The sequence below is a fragment of the Eucalyptus grandis genome, chromosome 7 (assembly GCF_016545825.1).
Source record: "Eucalyptus grandis isolate ANBG69807.140 chromosome 7, ASM1654582v1, whole genome shotgun sequence".
NCBI lineage: Eukaryota > Viridiplantae > Streptophyta > Magnoliopsida > Myrtales > Myrtaceae > Eucalyptus > Eucalyptus grandis.
The window spans coordinates 18,602,931-18,625,461 of NC_052618.1; the positions used below are offsets into that span (position 1 = coordinate 18,602,931).

Here is a 22,531-nt window from a genome sequence, read left to right on the forward strand (position 1 = left end):
CTACGTTAAAAGTTCTAACCTCCACAAAAGTTAAAACATTAATCACTTGGTCTCTTTTTTCTGAACGTCAATCTAATTTAATCATGAGAATGAATAAGAAGAGACATAATTATACTCTTATGGACATCTCCAATTAGTTATTTCCTTCCTCTATGTCTATTTATTTTATTTTGGTTGAGAAAGTAAATGGATTATTAAAATGGAAAAAAAAAGGTTAGGAGGGTTAATCCTATTACATACCCAAGAGACAAAATTAGTTAATAATATCAAATAACTACAAATATACATATATGTACATATATGTTTGGTTGAAAAACTACAAAATAATTAAGTAATTGAAATAGAATTTCTTTTTTAAATATATGTATACCGGTTCGATCTGATCTAAGTTGGCGAGCGATTCCACGCTTAGAATCGGGAGCCAAATCGGTACTCATCGATTCCACTAATTTGGAACCAAGAACCAGACTGGCCCCCATGAGAACCGTCTGCTCTAGTTCCGATGCGGTCTAGTTCCGAGCAATCCAGGCAATTCTCAATTCTTTTGCACATCCTTACTATCCATAATAAAGAGGCATATGAAGTTATATTTTAGTCGGATACAGCCACCATTATTCTATTTCCATGAATCGGATATATGTGAATATTATCATGCACATTTATTTCCAAGTAAATTGACATATGAGTAATTTTTTATATCTGTGACTCTCCAATCAAAAGGCGTGATTGGACGACTTCCTCATGAAGGAAAACATAACCCAAGATAATGGACGAGGCATTCTTCGGGGGTCTTTGAGGCCTACTTTGTTCTTCAAATTATAGATGAAATGAGCAAAATATCATTTTAGTAATGCTTCATAAAGTCATAAATGTTTCCCTGTTTTTCTTCTAACCCATTAGTAAATTTAAATTTTTTAACCCCAAAAAAGTAAATTTATATTCTCTTATTGCAATTACCAAGAAAAAAGAAGATTTATGCAAAATTAGTTTTTTGGGTTCCTCTCAGCACCATAAACAGCCCAATGTGTGACCCCCTTCTGTAGTTGATCTCAATCGATTCAAATCACTGAAAATGGAGATTCTGAACACGACATTTTCGACCAGATCATTTCATGGCATTTTGTTACTAAACTGTTTTTCCACAATTAATGTTGTTAAGCTTGTTAGATGACTCGGATTAGTTTTGATTAGAATAATTTCAACTATATGCTTCACACCTGTCAATTATGGTCGCAATTTTATGTTTGGAAAGAAACTATAGTTATTTAGTGATTGCCAAAAAATTTCTTTCTATTTTAAAAATTTAGATTGTTAGCACTTGAAAATGAGCTCTTTAAGTTCTCAATTTCTCAATTTTTGAATATGCCTAAATGCACATAATTGGTGCATCCATGCTGATCGAATAAGGCTCCTCCAATAAAGTGATGGACATGGCCTCCAATTTGAGATTATTTTGAATTTGAAACATAAGCCGAAAAAATTATAAAATAAAAAGTTCTAAATTTATTACAATTATATCAATTTAGTTTTAATTTTTAATTATACCAATTGAATCATAAACCTTTTTGCATTATCAATTGAGTTCATTTAGTCAATTTTAAATGGAAATAACTGAAGTGAACACCGACGGTACCACATAGAACCGTCAACACTAACGTGGGCAATTTTTATAATTTTTTATGTCAAAAATTGAATTTCTTATATTTTTTTTTTTTTCTTTTCCTTTTATTTCCTATCAAACAATCAGCCCTCACCAAATTTGAAAGAAAAATAATAATAAAATAATAAATCAATTTTTATAATATGATTTGCATCCATATCAACAATTTCCAGCTAAAAATATAAACTTAATTGGCAAAATATGATAAGATGTAAGACTAAATTAACAATGATTACAATAGGTTTAAAAATTTTGGTAATTTTTCCCATAATCTAATCAAGAGCCCGTCACATAAAATCAACCAATAACCGATGCCACTTTCTACTTTTATTTTATTTTCATTTAGCATAAAACAATATAAATATAATGTCAAAAGGCGAGGAATGCAAAAGGTAAACGCATGGACTCTTTGGTATAACACAAAATATTAAGATGTTAAGGAAATACATACGAAACCCCTGAGGTCAGTTAAACAACCAGAAGCCCAAAAAGCGCCATGTCTGAGGGATTATTTCCAAAATGGAACCATAGAACTGAAACTACCACCAAAAAACAAGAAAACATGAACAAAAATGTGTCTCCGTTTCATCGATCTGCCATTGCTGGATGAAGGAAGCATAATTTGATATCCTGGATTTACATCGACGCTGCGAACAGCCTATAGTAACATGTCCCGTGATCACCTCAATCGATGTGAATCTGGTCCTTACCGCCGTCGCTGAAGATGGAGACTTTGAACACATTATCTTCCCTATCGATGAGCTCAAACACGCAGGCATTTCCTACACACAAATGAGTTTCTCTCGCAAATGCAATCCAACCAGCAGAGAATGACGCCATCTTTTTATTTTTACATCGTAAGAGCTTCACCGGCCACGATCTGTCCGAATACCTAAGAGTTGCCGTTCCCTTGTTTTCTTGAATATGTTGCCTGATGAATCGATCAGGAACACTCTGCAATTGCATACATGTTTAAACAACCAGTCTATGCTGAAAGAAGGACAATGATGTAAAGATGCACTCTTGGACCCAAAAAAAAAAAAAGCACACAAGGCCATGTTTGCGAGTTTTGGGAGCCTTAATTGACGGTCTTAAGAGGCTCATTAAAGCCATCGATCTTGACCCACAATGTAAAGCATTTTCAAACAAATGACTGCCCATTAATTGCCATTTTAGGTTAGTAGTCGATTCAAGTGACTGTCCATCCTTTTCACTTGGATAGGGATCAAGCACCTTGTCGAGGATATCCAAGTTAATGGATAGTCTCGACCTGATTACCGTCTTTTACTTCTGTTTCTTCTGTTTCTTCTACTCCTCTTTTACCCGATTTGGCGTTACTCCGCCATTGGGATGCCCCACGATCACTCGAAGGAAGATATCTCGTCATATGGTTTCCAATACAAACCAAATCAACCAGGGAAAACACAATATCAAGGCAATATTCGGATAGAGATTGTAATCAAACTTGAGATGTGGCAATGATGGATTAGGCTCAAAGATTGTACCAGTGTCTTCAAATGACATTCCCGTATCACCAGTTTGAAGAAAGGATGCTCTGAATCAAAATCTCTGGCTAATTCAGGAGTAGTGAGAGGCCTCGGAGGAGCAGGATCATGAAATACTGGCTCAAGATGGTTCACTCTGCATTTAGACTGTTCGCACGTGCCTGCAGTTAAAATGAGAAATTTAAGAGACATTACTGGAGTGAATGTTTCTTCAATTGACTATGAAGATCTTTAGCATAGAACTCATGTCATGCCATAACTAGCCTAAGGTTTCACTTCAGACAACGTAAATCAAGTACCTACCTTTGCTACTGAAAATGTAGACTCTGAACACAATATCATCCCTATCAATCAGCTCGAACACGCAGACATTTCCTACATGCAAGCGAGTTCCTCTCACAAATGCGCCCCAACCAGAAGAGAATGCCGCCCCATGGACTGAACGTGGATTGCTCCAAAGCTTCACCGGCCACGATCTGCCCGAATGCCTAAGAGTCACGATTTCCTTGATTTCCAGAATGTGCTGAATGATGAACCTACGAGGAACATACTGCCCAAGCACATGTTTGAACAACCCATGCTTGGTAAAGAAAGAACCCAGCAAGCAAACTGTAAATTGATACGGTAGTTTTAATACCTGTAATCTACAGTCTTAACAGGACAAAAGTTGAAAAGTCAAAAACTCTGCTCATAGAACTATCATGGGGGGTCAAGGATCTTTGCCCTTTTAAACAAATAGCGATGAACATATCCAAGGAAAACGCTATGTAATTTCCTACAGGAATCCAATCAGCTTAAAGAAAAAAGCCAGAATGGTGATGAATTAACCTCTCAATCTTACCGCTTCCTTCTTCATATAAGATGGCCGCATCACCACCTTGAAAAAAGGATACTCTGAGTCAAATTTGCTAGCCAATTCAAAACTAGAGAGAGGCCATGGACTCATAGAACCACCAGAAACCGGCTTAGAATGGCTAGCTCTGCTTCTAGACTGCCCAGCCCCATCTGTTCTTTAAAAAGAAAAATGAAATATTCAGATCACACCAATTTGAACTTTTCACTTTCCATGAACATATTTAGTACAGAATGGAAGAAAATACCGTCATGGAAATCAAGTTTTAGATAAGTTGACCAAACGAAAAATTCACTTCTCTTCACCTCAGAAGTTGTAACTACTTAACCACAATAACCATGATTGAAATCATTATGTTATCAGTCAACATAAACAAGCTCATCAAAAAGTTCTCAAGTGCATGAAAAAGAACTAACAAAAGAGAGGGGGCTGTAAGTAGAAACATGACTCATAAAATAACAAGTCACACCTTCAAGATCTTGTGATGAGCAGCTTGGACTCAGCTGAGAACATGGTGAATGAGGTTCAACCCTCATTTTTGATGAGATGCAGAATCCTCTGAATCTTCCATTTCTATCACATCCTCCCACTCTGGCGAGATAAATCCACTCCCAGGTTTGATATGCTGCTCGATGAATAATCGATCTCCGAAGAACTCTTGTTGAAAATCATCACGCGGAAAGTGGAGCTCCCTTTATATTTGAAAACTATGAGGTGACCAAGACCAATGGAGTAATGCTGCATAAATTCTCGCCACCCTTTCCACAACCAAACTTCGTCATCGTTACACTTTTCTACTCCTATAGTCCAGGGCGAACTGCCCAGAACCTTGAGTAGCACCAAGCTTGAGAGATCCTTTCCATATCTTCCTAAGAACTTTTTCGGAATTCCCTATCAAGAAAAACCCAAAAGTTTTAGGTCCAGGACTCGAATTCATCAAAATTAGATCGAAAGTGCAGGTAGAAAAGGAAGAGCACTGAGCAGATTTTAAGTCCTACAACATGGCGATGAAAGATCGGTTTGCACACAAGCAGGGTGTCACCGGGCAACTACGGGTCGAGTTTTAGCTATAGTTGCTTCATTTGACGAGAGTCAAAGCTAGAGAGACCCAACACCTTTGTCCACACTATTTTTAGCCAATCAATCCTCAATTCCAAGTAAAAGAACCGATTTTTATCTAGAATCATTCACAATGTACACTTTTTTTCATCAGGGTATTCGTTTTTTCTCTCTTTCCGCAAGAATCAAAAGGTTTACTCAAAGCCAAACGCATGGAAAAATCCCCAGAGTGAATGTACACAGCAGCACGTGGGCGACAGTTCTAAACCATGACAGAAACAGACTGCGAAAATGCGAACTTACGAGCTTCCCGGATTCAAGGATGTCGGAGAGAATGATCTTGAAGAAGTGTGAGCTCTCGAGACGAGGTCCGGCCGCGGCATCCGGGTCGACGCCTCCATCTTCTCCCGGGCGACGGCGACGGCGAGCCATGTACGGCGGCGTCACGGTGGTCAGTGGAGGAGGAGGAGGAGGAGGTGGTGGTTCGTGCGCATCATCACCTTGTGTTCTTCAGACAACCTTCTCATAGAAGAACCTTGAAATGACTAACAATGTTACTGATCATGATCAAATTTTATAATATTCATGTCCTAAAAAGGCACAAATTTCTGTACTACAAATAAAAAGGTCCAAACATTAATATGAAAAAAGCATATGAAGTTATATTTTAACCAGATATAGGCATCATTACTTAGTTTTCATGGACCGGATAAATATGAATGTCATGCATTTTTCAGGAACGAAGCACAAAATTTACTCTAGAACTCGCCTGAGGAAACTATATCCAACTTGATCTCTTATCAAAAAAGTAATCAAACCTCTTGGTGGCCTATATAAAATTGAGGTGTTATTCGCACTGCAAGAATGAACTACCCGATTTGCTAAACACCATTCATCATATGATTTTTCTTCTCTAAAATTATGCAGTATTCTGATACTCTGGAAATACACTGCATGAGCATAACGTGCATGCATATTTATTTTCAAGTAAATTGACTTATAAGTGATTTCCATTTCATTCCCCAATCAAAAGACGTGGTTGGAGAACTTCCCCCGACTCGAAATGAAGGAAAACATAAGGCCGAGATGTTGGGCACGGCATTCTTTGGAGCCTGCCTCTGTTCTTCATACATACTTCAGAGTGGTCATAATCATAACTCCCTCTTTCCCTAATTTGGTGCATATGAACTATGAAGCTCTTTAACCGACCAATATCCTGCCAAAAATTTCAACGCTAACAAGACTTAATCTACAAACACAAGAACAAACTCATTCCCCAATACACAAGGTTTTCCCCTGTTTTTCTTCAAACCCATCAGTTAACATGTTCAGGCAACGTTCTGGTTCAAGTGGATTTACATTCTCTACTTGTGATCACCAGGAAAAAAAAGAACATCAATGTGAGCGAGCAGAAGCGAGCTCCTCGTCAATTAGTCAAGCAACAGAGAAAGGGAGGCATGAACTAGTGCTGGCAAATTAGTTTCTCGAGTTCCTCTCGGCATTGTAAACAGCCTAATACGCGACAATTCCATTGATTCACCTCAATCGATGCAGATCACTTCCTTATTTACACTACTGAAAATGGAGATTCTGAACACTATGTTGTCCCTATCGATGAGCTCGAACACGCAGGCATCTCCTATGCACAAGCGAGCTTCTCTTACGAATGCTGACCAGCCGGCTGCCAAGAATGCAATCTGGAAGCGCTTATAGCCATGGAGCTTCACCTCCCACGATCTTCCCGAATTAACAAGAGTCACCATTCGCCGGTCTCCCCGAATATATGTCTTCATGAACTTCCAGGGAATGTTCTGCTCATATAGTAGTTTGATGACCAACCAGTGTATGATTGAAAATGAGCATAATATAAGCATGCAAATTCATGAGCGAAGCACAGAAGATAGCTCCCGCTTACCAATTTTGTGTATATATGATTTGGCAATATCACAATGTGGAAAAACGGATACTCCGATTCAAATTTACTAGCTTTTTCATAAGTAGTGATAGGACTCGGACATGGAGAACCGTGAAAAGCTGGCTCCAAAGAGCTCTCTCGGAATTGAGATTGTTCAATTTCAATCCGACCTGCACCGCAAAGAGAATTCTCATAAGCACCAGTATGAAATTTTCACGCAAGGACAATGAAAGAATTTAACATGGATCGCATCACTTTCATTCTCTTCCTGGAAGATACAACCAAGTAGATTTCGCACCTCCCAAATCATTATTTCATCAATCAACAAACAAACAGCTTCTTAAAAGGTTTTCTAGGATTTGAAAGCAAATTGAGAATAGAAATAGTGTCAGCAGAAAAAATAACTTATAAAGAAACAAGTGACTGACACCACAAATTCAGAGTTGAATATGGTGCCATCACCGACAGTGACTGTGCATCTGAATTGCCATGATCTTCACAAACCATACCGAAAAATTCATCATATAGGAAAGCTCATAATTAAGGAAGAGAAAACAAGAAAAAAAAAGGTGCACTTTTGTGGATTCAGCAATAATGAACTGAACAAAAGAGTTGTAATTAGGAATATTGAATTCCCAGGTGATACAGACAGCTCAAAGCGACACTCTCAGTGTTCATCTCAATCAACATAAATCAGGTCCTTACCATCACTGCTGAAAATGGAGACTCTGAACACAATGTCATCCCTATCAATGAGCTCAAACACGCAGACATCCCCTAGACGAAGACCAGTTTCTCTTGTGAATGAGGGCCAACCACTAGTGAGAAATGCCATTCCTCTGTGATCATAGCTCTTCAACTTCACTTGCCAAGATCTGTCTAAGTAACTAAGAGTCGCAACCTGCTTGTTCTTTTGAACATGTTTCCTGAAGAATTCACTAGGAATGCTCTGCCCAGGAGGTGTTTAACAACCAACATATGATTAGGAAATGTTAAAGAATAAGGATACACTCATGAGAGAAACAAACATGAGATGTGGATTGGCAATAAAATTTGCTAGGTTTTTGAGTTCTAATCAACCGTTATAACTTGCCAATGGAAGTTACCAACCATAACCACTTAACCTGCAATTTCGCATCGAAATGTCAAAATGTATACTCTTTTGCATAACTGAAGCCATTAATCGTCAGACAAGTACTGATACGATTCATATTTGAGTTCGATTCATACCTGAACACTCCAAGGAGAACAATAAGTCATGTGGTTTCCCACACAAACTAAATCAACTTGGTAAACACTAGAATATAAGACAAAATACAAACTGCAATCACATTTGAATTCAATGCATGCCACCGATGAATAGACCTTGGCATCTTACCAAACGTTGCCGAACATAAGAAGGCCGCATCACCACTTTGAAAAAGGAATGGTATGATTCAAATCTCCTAGCTTTCTCATAAGCAGAGACCGGGCTCAGACCTGGGGAAAAGTGAAAAGCTGGCTCGGAAGAGCTCTCTTTGTGTTGAGATTGTTTGCTTTCGATCCGACCTGCACTACAAAGTGGAGAATTCTCATAAGCAGTGTCAACTTTTCACGAATTCAAAATGGAAGGGTTTAACATGGATCGCAAGTCGATATGCATGACCATTTTCATGCTCTTCCCAGAAGATATAACCAAGTAGATGTCACACCTCCCAAATCGTTATCTCATCAATCAACAAACAGAAAGTTCCTTAAATGATTCTTTTAGTATTGGAAAACAGATCATGGAAATAGAAAGAATGTCCGCAGAAACAAAACTTATAAAACAAGAAGTGCCTGAAACCTCCCAATTAGACATGAATATGGCACTATCAACGACAGTGACTGCGCATTTGAATTACTAAACACAAAAAAAAATTCATAATCTTGGAAGGCTCATTATTAGAAAGAAAAAACAGAAAAAAATTGTGCATTTTTTATGGATTCAGCGGGACCAAAATGAACAAAGGAATTGTCATTAGGAATAATGAATTCCTAGGTGATTTAGACGGCTCAAAGTGACACTTCTTGTGTCCATCTCAATCAATATAAATCAGGTCCTTACCATCACTCTTGAAAATGTAGACACTGAACACAATGTCATCCCTATCAATGAGCTCAAAAACACAGACATCTCTTAGACGAAGACCAGTTTCTCTCACGAATGAGCACCAGCCATTAGAGAGAAATGCCGTTCCTCTGTGTTCAAAAGCTCCTCAGCTTCACTTGCCACAATCTGTCTGAGTACCTAAGAGTCACAATTTGCTTGTTCTTTTGAACATGTTTCCTGAAGAATCCACTAGGAATGCTCTGCCAAGGAGGTGTTTAACAACCAATATATGATTAGGAAATGTGATAGGATAAGTATACACTCACGAGAGAAACACACACGAGATGTGGATTTATGATAAAATTTCCTAGTTTTAGGAGTTCCAATCAACCGTTTTTACTTGCCAATGGAAGTTACCAATCATAACCACTTAACCTGCAATTTCGCATCTAAATGTCAAAATATATGCTCCTGGACATAACTGAAGCCATCAATTTTGAGACAAGCATAGATACAATTCATATTTGAATTGGACGCATACCACGAACACTTCGAGAAGAATAGCAAGTTATGTGGTTTCCCACACAAATAAATCAACTTGGTAGACACTAAAATATAAGACGTATAAACTGCAATCACGTTTGAACTCGATGTATGCCACCGAAGAATAGAGCTCATGATCTTACCAATTGTTTCCGAACATAAGAAGGCCGCATCACCACTTTGAAAAAGGGATGATCCGATTCAAATCCACTAGCTTTTTCATGAGCAGTGACAGGGCTCAAACATGGAGAACCATGAAAAGATGGCTCCGAAGAGCTCTCTTGACATTGAGACTGTCCGATTTCGATCCGACCTGCACCACAAAGAGGAGAAATCTCATAAGCACCAATATGAACTTTTCACGAATTCACAATGGAAGGATTTAACGAGGATCACATATCAATATAGATTATCATTTTCATCGTCATCCCGGAAAATGTAACCAAGTAGATTTTACACCTCCCAAATCATCATCTCATAATCAAAAAAGAAGCAGCTTCTTTAAAGGTTTTTAGGATTTGAAAACAGATTAAGAATAGAAAGAACGTCAGCAGAAACATAAGTTATATTGCAACAAGTGACCTACACCTCCAAATTTAGATTTGATGTAGCGCCATCAATGATAGCACTGTGCAATTAATTACTATGAATTTCACACACCATACGGAACAATTCATCATCTTGGAAGGCTAATAACTAAGGAAGAAAAAACAGATAAAAGTGCACTTTTTATGGATTCAGTGGGTATTAAACTGAACAACTGAGTTGTAATTAGGAATACTGAATTCCTAGGTGATTTAGACGGCTTAAAGTGGCAATTCTAGTGTCCATCTCGATCAATATAAATCAGGTCCTTACCATCATTGTTGAAGTTGGAGACTCGGAACATAATGTCATTCCTATCAATGAGCTCGAACACGCAGACATCACTTACATGAAGACCAGTTTCTCTCACGAATGAGGACCAACCGGTAGAGAGAAATGCCATTCGTCTGTGTCCATAGCTCCTCAGCTTCACTTGCCACGATCTGTCTGAGTACCTAAGAGTCACAAGTTGCTTGTTCTTTTGAACATGTTTCCTGAAGAATTCACAAGGAACGCACTGCCCAGTACGGGTTTGAACAATCAAAATATGATTAAGAAAGGTGATAGAATGATTATACACTCACGAGAAAAACATGCCCAGATGTGGATTCATAATAAAAATTGCTAATTTCAGGAGTTTTAATCAACTGCTTTTAATTGTCAATGGAAGTTATTAATCATAACCACTTAAACTGCAATTTCGCATCTAGATGTCAAAATATATGCTCCTGGACAAAAACTGAAGCCATCAATCTTGCGACTAGATATGGATATCATTCATATTTAAATTTGACTCATGCCCTGAATACTTCGAGGAGAATAACATGCCATGTTGTTTCCTAAACAAGCTAAATCAACTTCGAAAGCGTAGGACAAAATAGAGACAGCGATCAAGTTTGAACTCGATGTATGCCACTGATGAATGGAGCTCGAGATCTTACCAAATATTTCTGAATATAAGAAGGTCGCATCACCACTCTAAAAAATGGATGGTCCGACTTGAATTTGCTGGCTAATTCAAGGGCAGTGAGAGAACTTCGACCTGTAGAGCCACGTAAAACCAGCTCAAGATGACTTACTCAGCATCCAAACTGTTTGATTTCCTCTGCACTTAAAGATGACAACTGCACTAGATTTTATCAATTTACTTATTATGACATTCACATTGATTGAAAAGTAATGTGATCTATTTTCAAAGTAAAAATAACTTGATGCAGTATATTGGTCATCACCTTCACATTAGAAATAATTAAATCAACTACATTGTCCACATACTTTATCCATCAACACATAAAGAAAGTTCATTAAAAAACTTTGAAGAAATCAAACTTGAAAAGAACTGAGGAAAGAGAGTTATGCTGAAACCGAACATGTTGGAAAATCGCAAGTCACACCTCCGAATCCTCGTGACAAGCCCTTTGACCTTGGCCTAGAACGAGGCGCGAACCCTTCTGAATCTTCGATTTCCACGACATCTTCCTCTTTTCGAGAGAGAAATTCACCCTCAGGCCTCGGTCCGTAGCTTCCGATGCTCGAGGGATAATCGATCTCCGAAGCGCTCTTGTCGAATATTATCACACGGAAAACGGAGTCCCCTTCATATCTGAAGACTAGGAGGTGACCAAGACCGATGGAGTAATGCTCCATGAACTTTCGCCACCCTTTCCACAACCAAACCATGCCATCCTCACTCTTCTCTAGTTTCACAGGCCAGGTTAAACCGCCTTCAACCTTGAGAAACACCAAACCCAAGAGATCCTTTCCATGTATTCTCAAGAATCTTTTTGGGATTCCCTGTGACGAGAGCTTACGGTAAACACATTGCACTTACACGAAACCGAGCTCAAGAACGCCAAAAGAAAAACAGGAGAATAGGAGACGTGCTGGATGAACAGCATGAGCCGAGAGATCTCCAGCAAGACACCAACCAGAACAAAAGAGACGCATAAGGGTGAAGGCAAAATCGACAATGCCATGAAGATTGCCGATGGATATGGAGCGAACTGTGAAGTGCGGACGAACTTACTAGCTTTCCAGATTCCAGCGTTTGAGAGAGTATGATCTTGAAGAAATGAGGACAGCTCGGTGGGATGGCCGGAGTCACCTCCTGCTCGGCACCTTCGTCTTCTACTCTCCGGCGACGGTGGCCACGACGGTGGTGCCGGCGACGGCGAGCCATGATCGATCTCCGGTGACTCTGACCGTTCGACTCCCCAAGAACGAGAAGAAAGAAAGAGCAGGAGTTGGCGCGTCGGATGGAAGCGTGTGCTTTCGTCTTTGAATTGTTTCAAGTTGTACCGACAGCTTTACACGTGGCGTCTCCTGATTTGGTGTCCTCCTATCTTGTCAAGAGATTACGCATATAACACTTTTTAGATTTGGTAACCAAGCCTCCGAAAAACCTACAAGCTTTTAAGCGAAAATTACAAAAAGGTCTGTCAACTTTTGCTGATATTCGATATCTTGTCAGAAGAATATTACCAACGTTGTGACTATTATATACCGATTTAAGATATATACTTACCTGAATAATTTGAGTGTATGACTTTCCTTTTCTGTCCATTGTTTGTTTGTTTTCTTTTCTTTTTTTTATGACTCAGGGGAACCTTTTGGCCAGCAACCAAAGAGGAAATCACTGGGGCACACATGCTAGCCACCACACACGTGCACCAGGTAAGTCGCCGAAAATGCCTCTACCAGCATTCCCCCGCTTCGCGGGGGATTCGAACCCTCGACCTCTCTTTCGAGAGAGAGAGAGTGCCGAACCAGCAGAACCACCCTAGCGGATTCAAACTTAATATATTGATAATTACTTCAACAAAACAATATTTTGTAATAAGCATTCTTTTGCTAGGTCCACTTAGAAATTGACATGTGTCCACTCATGCAGAATTAAATTAAAAAATAAAATTATGTCTAGAAAGATATTGTGCCGTACAAGCTTATGTCATTGCCTATAAAGAAAAAGCTTCTTTGCTTTGTTGCCTATTGAGACTTGTCATCCACGGTCATCATTGGCGATGATTAGGGGTAAGAATAGTTATAGGGTAAAACTTCTATTCTAAATTCCAAGATATGTAAAGTAGGTTTGAAGTTCCAAAATTTGGGAAGCGAACATGGAACCTAAATTTTGGAAGAAGTTTGTGCTTTTCTTGGTCTATGTTGTCCCACAATCTTGCAATATTTCATAGCTTGCGATGATGAGTATATAATTTAGAATTACTAGTGTAAACTTCTATTTTATGACTAAAACTTTTATATATTCTTCATGTCTCTAAATATAAGTTGTGGTCAATGAATTACAGTAACAAATGATGGTCATTAAAGACGATAATTCATTGCAATCGTTTAATTAATAATCTATATGGAATATAGACAGACCTTGGAATCAATCCTACAAATTGTGATGGAATAAGTTTTAGGTTCTAAATTATATTAGATCGGTTCTATATTCCAAAAAATAAGAAATCTCTTCCAAAGTTTCAAGTTCCAAGTAGAATCTGTACGGAATATAAAAGCCCTCAACCCTAGCAATGATCGTCCAAGATGAACCACCCCTATACCCATCACACATCGTTCGCAGCCGTAGAGGAGCCATGTCGCCAACTCCAAACATGGCAGTTCCCAAGCTAGATGTGAAGACACAACTCCACATTTGGACTGGTAAGCCATGGACCAACAAAGCTTTCGACCATGGTCGAGGCAGATGCGGACTAGCAATGAGCAAGACAACCTCAAGTAATGACGAAAGGGGTGGCTCGACCTAGACGCATGGGACACAGAGGGCTCTGGATTGATGAGGAAGGAGAGAGAGAGCTAGCTGTGGCCTGTGGGTGAATGAGGAGAAGGAAGAGAGAAACAAATGACAGATATTTATTTTATTTTTTAATTAATTCCATATCTATCGTTGATGTGGTATTGTGGACGTATGTCAACTTGCAAGTGGATGTGAGTGAAAAAATACGTGCCACAAATAATATGTATCCCTTGAATATTTTTTCTACTCTAGTAGATTTTGTTAATTTAAAATTAACAAAAATATGTTGAATATTTTCATATAATATTGGCTAAATAAAACATTTACTAATATTCCGTGAATCACATTGAACAAATCAAAAGTTTATGAAAAACATTACACACTTAATTAAAGTTAAAAAAAAACTATTAATATCAATTTCCCAAAACTTTATTGCATCTCGAAGAAATTACATTGAACTCGCAAAACTTTCAAGATTCCCTCCAAAAAAATCTTGACTGTTGCACAAAATTAACCTCGGTCTTAAAAGAAGATCTCCACGGATGGCAGCTGGAACCAATGCAAAAGTGAAAATTTTCTTTATTAGAATATGTAAAACGATAAATATTTTAGATTAAAAAAACTAATTGTAATCAAAGAAAAAACTAAAAAGGAGGGCGTTGGTGCTGATATTTTTAGTATTTTCATTGATTTATTATTCCCTCTTAATTTAGTTTTCTCCCAATTTTTTATATCTTTTCATTTTTTTACGGTAATTAAGGGTAAAAGAAATATTTCCTACACAAAATAACATGAAAATATACTTGTACATCTCGAAAACCACATGCATTGACTATACGAACAGAAAAAGTAGAGTTAACGAAAGTTTAGTGCGGTATCATGTAACGGTTGAAAGTTGGACACCGAATGGGAACAACCTCCAAAGTTCATGGGAGTTTTGTGTAATTTTCCCTTGCATTTTAATACATGTGGATAACTAGTCCACTGAAAATTAAACAAATTCATCGTGCAAATCAATTTAGGAAATAACTGTTTCATTAGTGTTCTTACTCGTAGGTGAGAGCATAGTTCCAATGTAGAAAATAGAATCTAAGAACTGGACTAATGGGAATCTATACAATTCTATATTCCAAGATACGCATTGTAAGTTTCAGATTCTTGAGGAACTTGTTTCAATGAATAAGTTTCAGGTTCTAAATTGGTGAAACCTGGACCTAGAACAAGTTATTGCATTCTTCTTATTTTATGTCTTCGTGCGATCATGCAATATTTCATGATATTCGATGATAAATGTATAATCCAGAACCATTAGTTTAAACTTTCATTTTATGACTGAAACTATTACTTTATTAATGTTCCATTTTTTGTATATATAAATATAAATAATGGTTAATGAATTATAATAATAAGTGTTGGTAATTAAAAATGATAATTCACTACAATCATGCAATTATTAACCTGAGAAAACCCTAGTTCTAGGGTTGGATTTAAGATATGCAGGAAACATTCTAAGTTCCAAAAGAGAGAAACTTCTTTTAATTGATAGACTTCAAATTCTAGGTAAAACATATATGGAACATGGAGCCGCTCACCCTTGTTACTTTGCTCTAGTAGCATAGAGTGACTATTTATTTCCATTTTTAAACTTTCTACCATTAATTTATTTCGCGAATCAAAAGACAAGGGAAAAATTATAAAAAAAAAATCCTAAATTTATTGTAATTATACCAATTCTGTCATAACCCCATCTCATCTCTAGCACGAGAGCATGACTCAACGGATTAGCATCAACGCCTCAAGCAATGTCGAACGTCTCGAAAGTCTTTTATCTTTAGTTAAGCGCATGTGGAAGCGATAATAAACAATCTCCATACAAACAAACATGGAAGTCGGGCAAGATATATGCAAGTCAAGCGAATAAAAGCAACATATACATATATATTCACACATCAAAAGCTGTTTTGATTACATGCCCATCCTAGTCCTAGGCTACTTATTTTCGTTTCCATATATAGTCAATCAAAGTGCTGTGGTAGCCTAACTCCTCTACTGAGCTGCTCCCAAAAGCGGCTCCCATGCTAAGTTCATTCCTTTCTTGGACTTTGGTTCACCCATCACACACCTGAAATGGTGAAAACAACAAGAGTGAGTCGATGAATCAGTAAGTAGAAATCCTTAATTCTCCTATAGGAGGACATCTCGCCATCGATCGTCGGATATAAGGTCACCAACCACTTATCAATGGCATATCAATAGCAAGGTTCGTGCCTTGCCTGCTTATGCATATGAAAGGCTTTCAACTGTCTATATGTTTTCAAGAATCAAATATAAGGAGTTAGTGCATATGAACAAGCTTTCCAAAGATCCATGGCTTATAATCATTTCGGTCATAAAAAGGGATGCGCACATCTCATGAAACTCATTCAAACACTAAGTGACCCAATTCAAACAAATGCTCAAACTGATGCAATGACTTAACAATGCATATTAAAAAAACCCAGCGTTTGCAAGCATCACACATGAATCAGTCATGAACCACACGTGGACTTTCATTTTTTTCCTTTTCCATATCATATTAGTCGAAATTAATCGACTCTTCTAGTAACAACCGAGCATTGGTCCCCCCCTTGGCAATCGGCATCATCCCCATCTCATTATCAAGACGGCATCCAAGGCGACCCCCAAGCATCGGCCTCACCCGGGCCGATATCGTCAACGATCTCAATATCGGGATAGTGTCAAGGCTTTACCCCAGGCAATGACCCAACATCCCCCAGTGTTGGCATATAGGTCCATCATGTGTCCATGCATTTCAAGTATCAACCAATTCATTTCATGTTTAAACTCTAAATCAAATAAAAGGCCCAAAGGCGTGCCATGCAAGGTGAACTAATGAATGACTCTTATGTTTTATTAAATCAAACTCATGCTGGATGCAATTCGGGCTCGTGACCTTGACTTGGAACCATTCGCTCAGGCTTTAGCATTGTCCATAGCCATCGAGACCTCTCCCCAACATCCGAGTGTGCTCGACACTCATGTGAGATCATGAACTTACTTAATGCAACAACAAGTAATATAAACATAACAAGCATAACAACACAAACCAACACAAGCAAACAATGACGTGATCCTAAAATCGATAAGCGTAGCACATCACCCTATCTAAGAGTTAGGAAAATCTACTTACTACTATTTGAACCTAGCTCCAAGATGCTTCTTTGGCAGTTGGTCAGCGTCTAAGGCGACTTGAAAGAGAGGGACATGAAAGAGAAGGGAGGAAGGGAGAGGAAAAGAGAGAAAGGCCAAGGCTTAAAATGTGAGGAGGGCTCATATTATTTATAGGCCTTCTCTTCTTAGATTTTATTGCAAACTCATGATAATGCCTAAATAACGAGTTATCCTACCTATTTTCTCGAGTTAGCCCACCTATCTTCTCGAGTTGGCCCCTAGGTCATTTGGTGTTGGCTTATGATTGGTCCACCTATTTGCTTATCCTCCGAGGCTCACTCTAGGCTCATTATTGCCTATGACGCCTAAGGGACACATAAGCCCCTTTTATGCCTAATGTCTTCTTCTAATTGGTTGGTTTTTTTGCCTTACTTATCAAGGCTATATTCTGGAGCCATCATACCTTAAGATTTATCCAAGATTTGGTCATCAAGAAATTTGAACTTTGGACAACTTGTTTTCCAAGTTAAACACGTGAGCATATGACTCATTAAATTCATTAGTTAGCTAGCTTCCAAAAGCATTCAATACATTCTTATCTTCAAGCCAAGAAGACTCTAGATTGGCTTCTTCCTTTAGTTAGGTGTGTAGCTCCCTTCCCCTTCAAGTTGGGTGTGGCACCCCTCGACGGCCCCCGATCCGATTGGGGTCGCCACAGTTCGCTTACATTTCACTTTCCCTAATAACATGACGCTCTGATACCAAAAAGGGATGTGACACCCCTCGACGGCCCCCGATCCGTTAGGGTCGCCACGGTTCGCTTACCTTTCACTTTCCTTAATAACATGTCACTCTGATACAATTTCAATTGCAGCGGGTCCATACAACCTGGGGGTTTACATCTTTTAGATCGGTCCCTTGCGCAATTCATGTAACAGAAGCATATCCAACAACTCCATTTCCTATATTCAGAAAACGATGCACACCAACTAAACATCTTATATAAGTTAAAGCCAGACACTTTTATTTACATAAAGCAGATGGACATCTTTAGTCGGTCATCAAAATGCCATGGTTTTCTATATTTGATTATACTTCAAAAGATGACCGGCATCTCCTCCAACAGTCGTATACTTAAAGTTCATCGATCAGTGTCGGCGTCCAAAAGTTCATTCCTTTGCTATCCTCCTCCTCACGGTCATATCCAACCACTTGATCCATCTACTGGTGGCAGTGGTAGCAGAGGTATCTTATCTATTCTGAAATGTTAATCCCCGAAAGGGGTGAGTACAACAACTCAGCAGTAAAGATCCACCAAACTACTCATTGCGTAAAACAGAACAATCAAGGCATCCTAACAAAGCACATATCATTCATGCATATCAAGCATACCTCACCTCACAACCATACATATATCATCATGCCATCATCATCAAGCATTCATGCATACCTATACCATATGTGCATATACCACCATGCACTCATCATCAAGCATTCATGCATATATCACAATGCAACGTGCATATATTACAATGCACTCATATCATCCATGCTATCAAGCACACATCACCATGCAGTCGTGCATATATTGCCATTCAGCCATACATATCTTGCCACGCCATCGTGCATATATCATCATGATTCATATTATCCATGCTATCAAGCATGCATCACCATGAAATCCATTCAAGCCTTCATGATCGCATTCTCCATATCAAATAGCATTAATTTATTTTCATAAGCAGATCATGCATCACACCATATGCATACACCCATGCACATGATTCACTTTCAATTCTTATCTTTCACAAGAATCTCATCAGTTTTTCTTTCTAGGGATCAATGTTTGCATCCCACAATTTATCGCTTGCACCCAACCTAGCATTGCGAGGAACCTCCAGGCATGTATTCAAAATACAACCGGGCATCCGGCACACACCTCCAGGCATCTCGCATCCCAACTAGCATCACGAGGTATCCCCCCGGCACACACCTCCAAGGCTTCTAGAATTACATACCGACATACCACCAAGCACTTTCCCTGGAATTACATACCTTATATCACCGGACATCTCAAAACTCCCGATGACCCTCCGGAATTACGCCACTAGGCCACTGGGCATCCGGCACCCCCACATTCCGGGCATCCCGACACTCCCAGGGCATCGTTGGCTCACACCTCCAACGGTCTTCTCATCACCACAATGCATATTCCCATACATCTCATTTTCAATTTCACATTTGATGCAACAATGTCAATAATTTGGCGGCAGCCCTTTTTAAAATCATATAATATGACTTGGGAAAAGAATCATTTGATGCAATGGTTTTGATAACTTCATTGAGTTCATGAAAATCCATCAATCCTTTGATGTCATATGAAATGTATGAATGTCATCATGTCATTGCACGAATAATAATATAGGACATCACGATTTGCATGATAAATCCAATAAACAGTAAATAAAACAACTTCCAGCTTAAACAGAATGCGTGCTATTCATGAAAAATTCTAGAAAATTAGCAAACGATGAAAATAAATTCTGAAAATTTACCAAAATGTAGATAAGATCTAAGAAAATATATTTTGTGAAGGACACCATATTAAACAAGGCTTCACAGAATACGTACAGATCCGTATATATCACTGAAAAGGGTTTTTAACATGACCCATGCACAGTTTCGAAAACAACTTCAATTGAACCCTCAAATGGACTCAAAAAATTCTGAAATTTGGACACGTTGTAGTTAATATCTATAGCTACAAGTTTCATGAAGAAGCAGAAGTCAATTCGTTTCGGATTAAAATTTAAAACCAGTTTACTTTCCTGTTTTCGGGTTTATCTTTTCCAGACTATCATCATTCAAAGAAACTCGATTCTTCGACTTATATATGTTCATTTCTTCTAATTTTTCAGTATGTTATTACTCAGAATATTAACTACAACTTTAATTAAGAACATATGACCAAATTTTGACCAGATGATTTTATAAAAATCACGGAGTCTTACTGGGTCGAAGTAATGTTTTCCAGATCCGGTTTTCTCGAAGAAAAAATTTCACCGACTCATCTTTCTTATTTTCCTCTGAATTTTTTATATTTTTTACCTCAAGAAGTCTACTACAACTTTCATTAAGAGATCAAGGTGAGATTTTCAAAATAAAATCACTTTATAGTCTACGAAATCAGTGAAGCTCAGTACAACATTTCCAGATCTAACGTCTTCAAAGGAAAAATCGTTTCACCAAGAAAAAATTGTTCGTTTGATCTCAAATTTGAGTATGTTAATATTCAAGATGTTATCTACAACTCTCATGAAGAGGTCGAATTGTAAGTGAAAAGTGACATGCAACACACGAAATCACCAAGAGGTCAACAAAACAGTTTCCAGATCTAACATTTTCATAGAAAAAGGGTTTCACCCCTCAATAATTGTCCATTTTGTCTCAAATTTTAGTATGTTATACTTTAATATGTTTTCTATAACTTTCATGAAGAGGTCGAAGTGAAATTCCAAATAAAAAGTCGCATGCAACCCCCAAACTCGTGAACAGTCAAGCTGATTTTCCAGAAATAGCATGCAAGACCAACAAACCTCTCCCCAAAGCTCCGAAATTGCACCACTTACCACAACCACGATTTATCATCTTCTACACACACTTTACAGCAAGCAAAGGGTAGGTTTTAGGACTCTACTTGCCTTAGATTCAAGCACAAAACAGCAGCAAACAAAGGCAAAACGGCGACGAACGGGCAGACTTCTTCCTCGCGCGGCCTCCTCCTCCTCTCTCTCGGTTTCCCTCTCTCACTTGACAACTCTCTCTCTCTCTCAAAACCGGCCACTCCCTCTCTCTCTTTCTTTTTGGTTGTTTAAATACTTGCATGCTTCCCTTTTTGCATGGAGGGACAAGTGTTCTCATGAGGAGAACAAGTGGCAAAAAGAAGAGAACAAGTGGCAACATTGAAGACAAGTGTTGGAGGACATGCACTCCCCCCTCCCCTTTTGGTTCGTGCGACACCCTTGGGGTGTTTCTTGGGCCTTCTTGGGCCCAAGAGTCCATGAAATAAGGCCCTAATTCCCTTTATATATATAGTATTTTATCTCTATCAAATTTAACTTAATAACAAAAATTCAGATTGCTTTATATACAAGTATATACACACACATATATATACTCCAAATTCTTATGGCCCGCTCAATATCCTCAAGTTCTAATTCTTTAATTTTTTGTGCATATAATTCTTATGCAAGATCAAATCCCATCCTTTTGGTTCAAAGGATAAAATTGAAATACTATTCCAAATGAACAAATACAAATCAATTCTTATAAAATAAAAGCAAAGCCACGGTTCGGTGACTATCACCTATCCGAGGGTTGTCTAAGATTTTGGATGCCACATTGGGCATGTGGTTCTCCCATTCTAAGAAAAAAAATAGTTTTGAGCAATTTTAGAAATCAATACCATTACCTTATCAAACGGACTTGAAAAATTATATAATTTCAATATGTTGTAAAGAAGACCTTAGAAAAAAAATATCATGAAGGAATCCAAGCCAAATTCGTTATGTGAAAAGACCAGCAATTCGTTGAACACAATCCAAAAATTCATCTATCGAGTAGATTCAGCGGTCAGAGAAAGAGACTCATTTCAAAATCTAAATATTCACAAAAATCTTTGAAATTTTATTATGTTATATATATGGATGTCATTTAAAACTTTTGTGAATGAAGCATTCCAAGCTTCTCCAAATTCGTAACATAAAAAACTCTAAAAAATTGGAAAACAACAAAGGTCCAGAAATTTTGAAAATTAAATGAGGTAAATTCTAGTTGAAAAGAGGAGTGTTCTCACTTCGCCTTGAATCAAGGGTCATCTATGATTGTACAATATTATCTCCCAAGATCCTAAGTAGGCTCTATACTAGCTTGGACACTTGTCTCGGTTATTTATTGGTTAATGTCCAAAAGAGATAACGTAGACTTGTCTTGGTCCAAAGTTGGACTTGTCTTGACCTTCTCCTCTCTCTCTCTCTCTCTCTCACTGCATGTGGCTTCTCCTTTGTAGGTTTCAAAGTCTACCATTCTCACTTATATCCTAGGATATTAATGGCCTAAGCTATAGGGATATCTTTCTCCTCACTTTATTTAATGCGTTCATATTTGTTCACACTTGTTTACACGTGTTTACATTTGTTCACACTTGTTCATACTTGTTCACACTTATTTTCTAGGAATGTTTGACTACCCTAAGGCCTGTCTAGCTTAGCCTCCTGGTTGGGACCAAAAGAAATGTCGAAAATGAGGATGTTACAAATTCAATATTAGACTCTCTTCTTTGGCTAATTGAGTCTTAAATCTTTTACATTTGTGCAAATTTAGTCCATTGCTGGCTAGCACTAATGTGGCATG

General features: G+C 38.1%; 3 protein-coding genes across 3 annotated transcripts; all 3 read right to left on the reverse strand.

The window, feature by feature from the left end:
- Positions 1 to 2,044: 2,044 nt before the first annotated feature.
- On the reverse strand, positions 2,045 to 6,004 carry LOC120295584 (B3 domain-containing protein Os03g0212300-like). Its single transcript, XM_039316827.1, has 6 exons — positions 5,381 to 6,004; positions 4,488 to 4,909; positions 4,007 to 4,170; positions 3,469 to 3,715; positions 3,166 to 3,326; positions 2,045 to 2,614 (listed from the first exon to the last, which is right to left on the reverse strand). Exons 2-6 carry the CDS (start codon positions 4,552 to 4,554, stop codon positions 2,345 to 2,347), a joined length of 909 nt encoding a protein of 302 aa, XP_039172761.1. The 5' UTR covers positions 4,555 to 4,909; positions 5,381 to 6,004; the 3' UTR covers positions 2,045 to 2,344.
- A 299-nt stretch (positions 6,005 to 6,303) lies between these two features.
- On the reverse strand, positions 6,304 to 9,217 carry LOC120295528 (B3 domain-containing protein REM9-like). The gene is made up of 5 exons (XM_039316742.1): positions 9,079 to 9,217; positions 8,371 to 8,540; positions 7,698 to 7,941; positions 6,993 to 7,162; positions 6,304 to 6,888 (listed from the first exon to the last, which is right to left on the reverse strand). Exons 2-5 carry the CDS (start codon positions 8,398 to 8,400, stop codon positions 6,619 to 6,621), a joined length of 714 nt encoding a protein of 237 aa, XP_039172676.1. The 5' UTR covers positions 8,401 to 8,540; positions 9,079 to 9,217; the 3' UTR covers positions 6,304 to 6,618.
- Position 9,218: 1 nt separating this feature from the next.
- On the reverse strand, positions 9,219 to 12,419 carry LOC120295932 (B3 domain-containing protein Os11g0197600-like). The gene is made up of 6 exons (XM_039317552.1): positions 12,218 to 12,419; positions 11,586 to 11,985; positions 11,133 to 11,233; positions 10,465 to 10,708; positions 9,750 to 9,919; positions 9,219 to 9,323 (listed from the first exon to the last, which is right to left on the reverse strand). Exons 1-6 carry the CDS (start codon positions 12,368 to 12,370, stop codon positions 9,219 to 9,221), a joined length of 1,173 nt encoding a protein of 390 aa, XP_039173486.1. The 5' UTR covers positions 12,371 to 12,419.
- Positions 12,420 to 22,531: the final 10,112 nt, after the last annotated feature.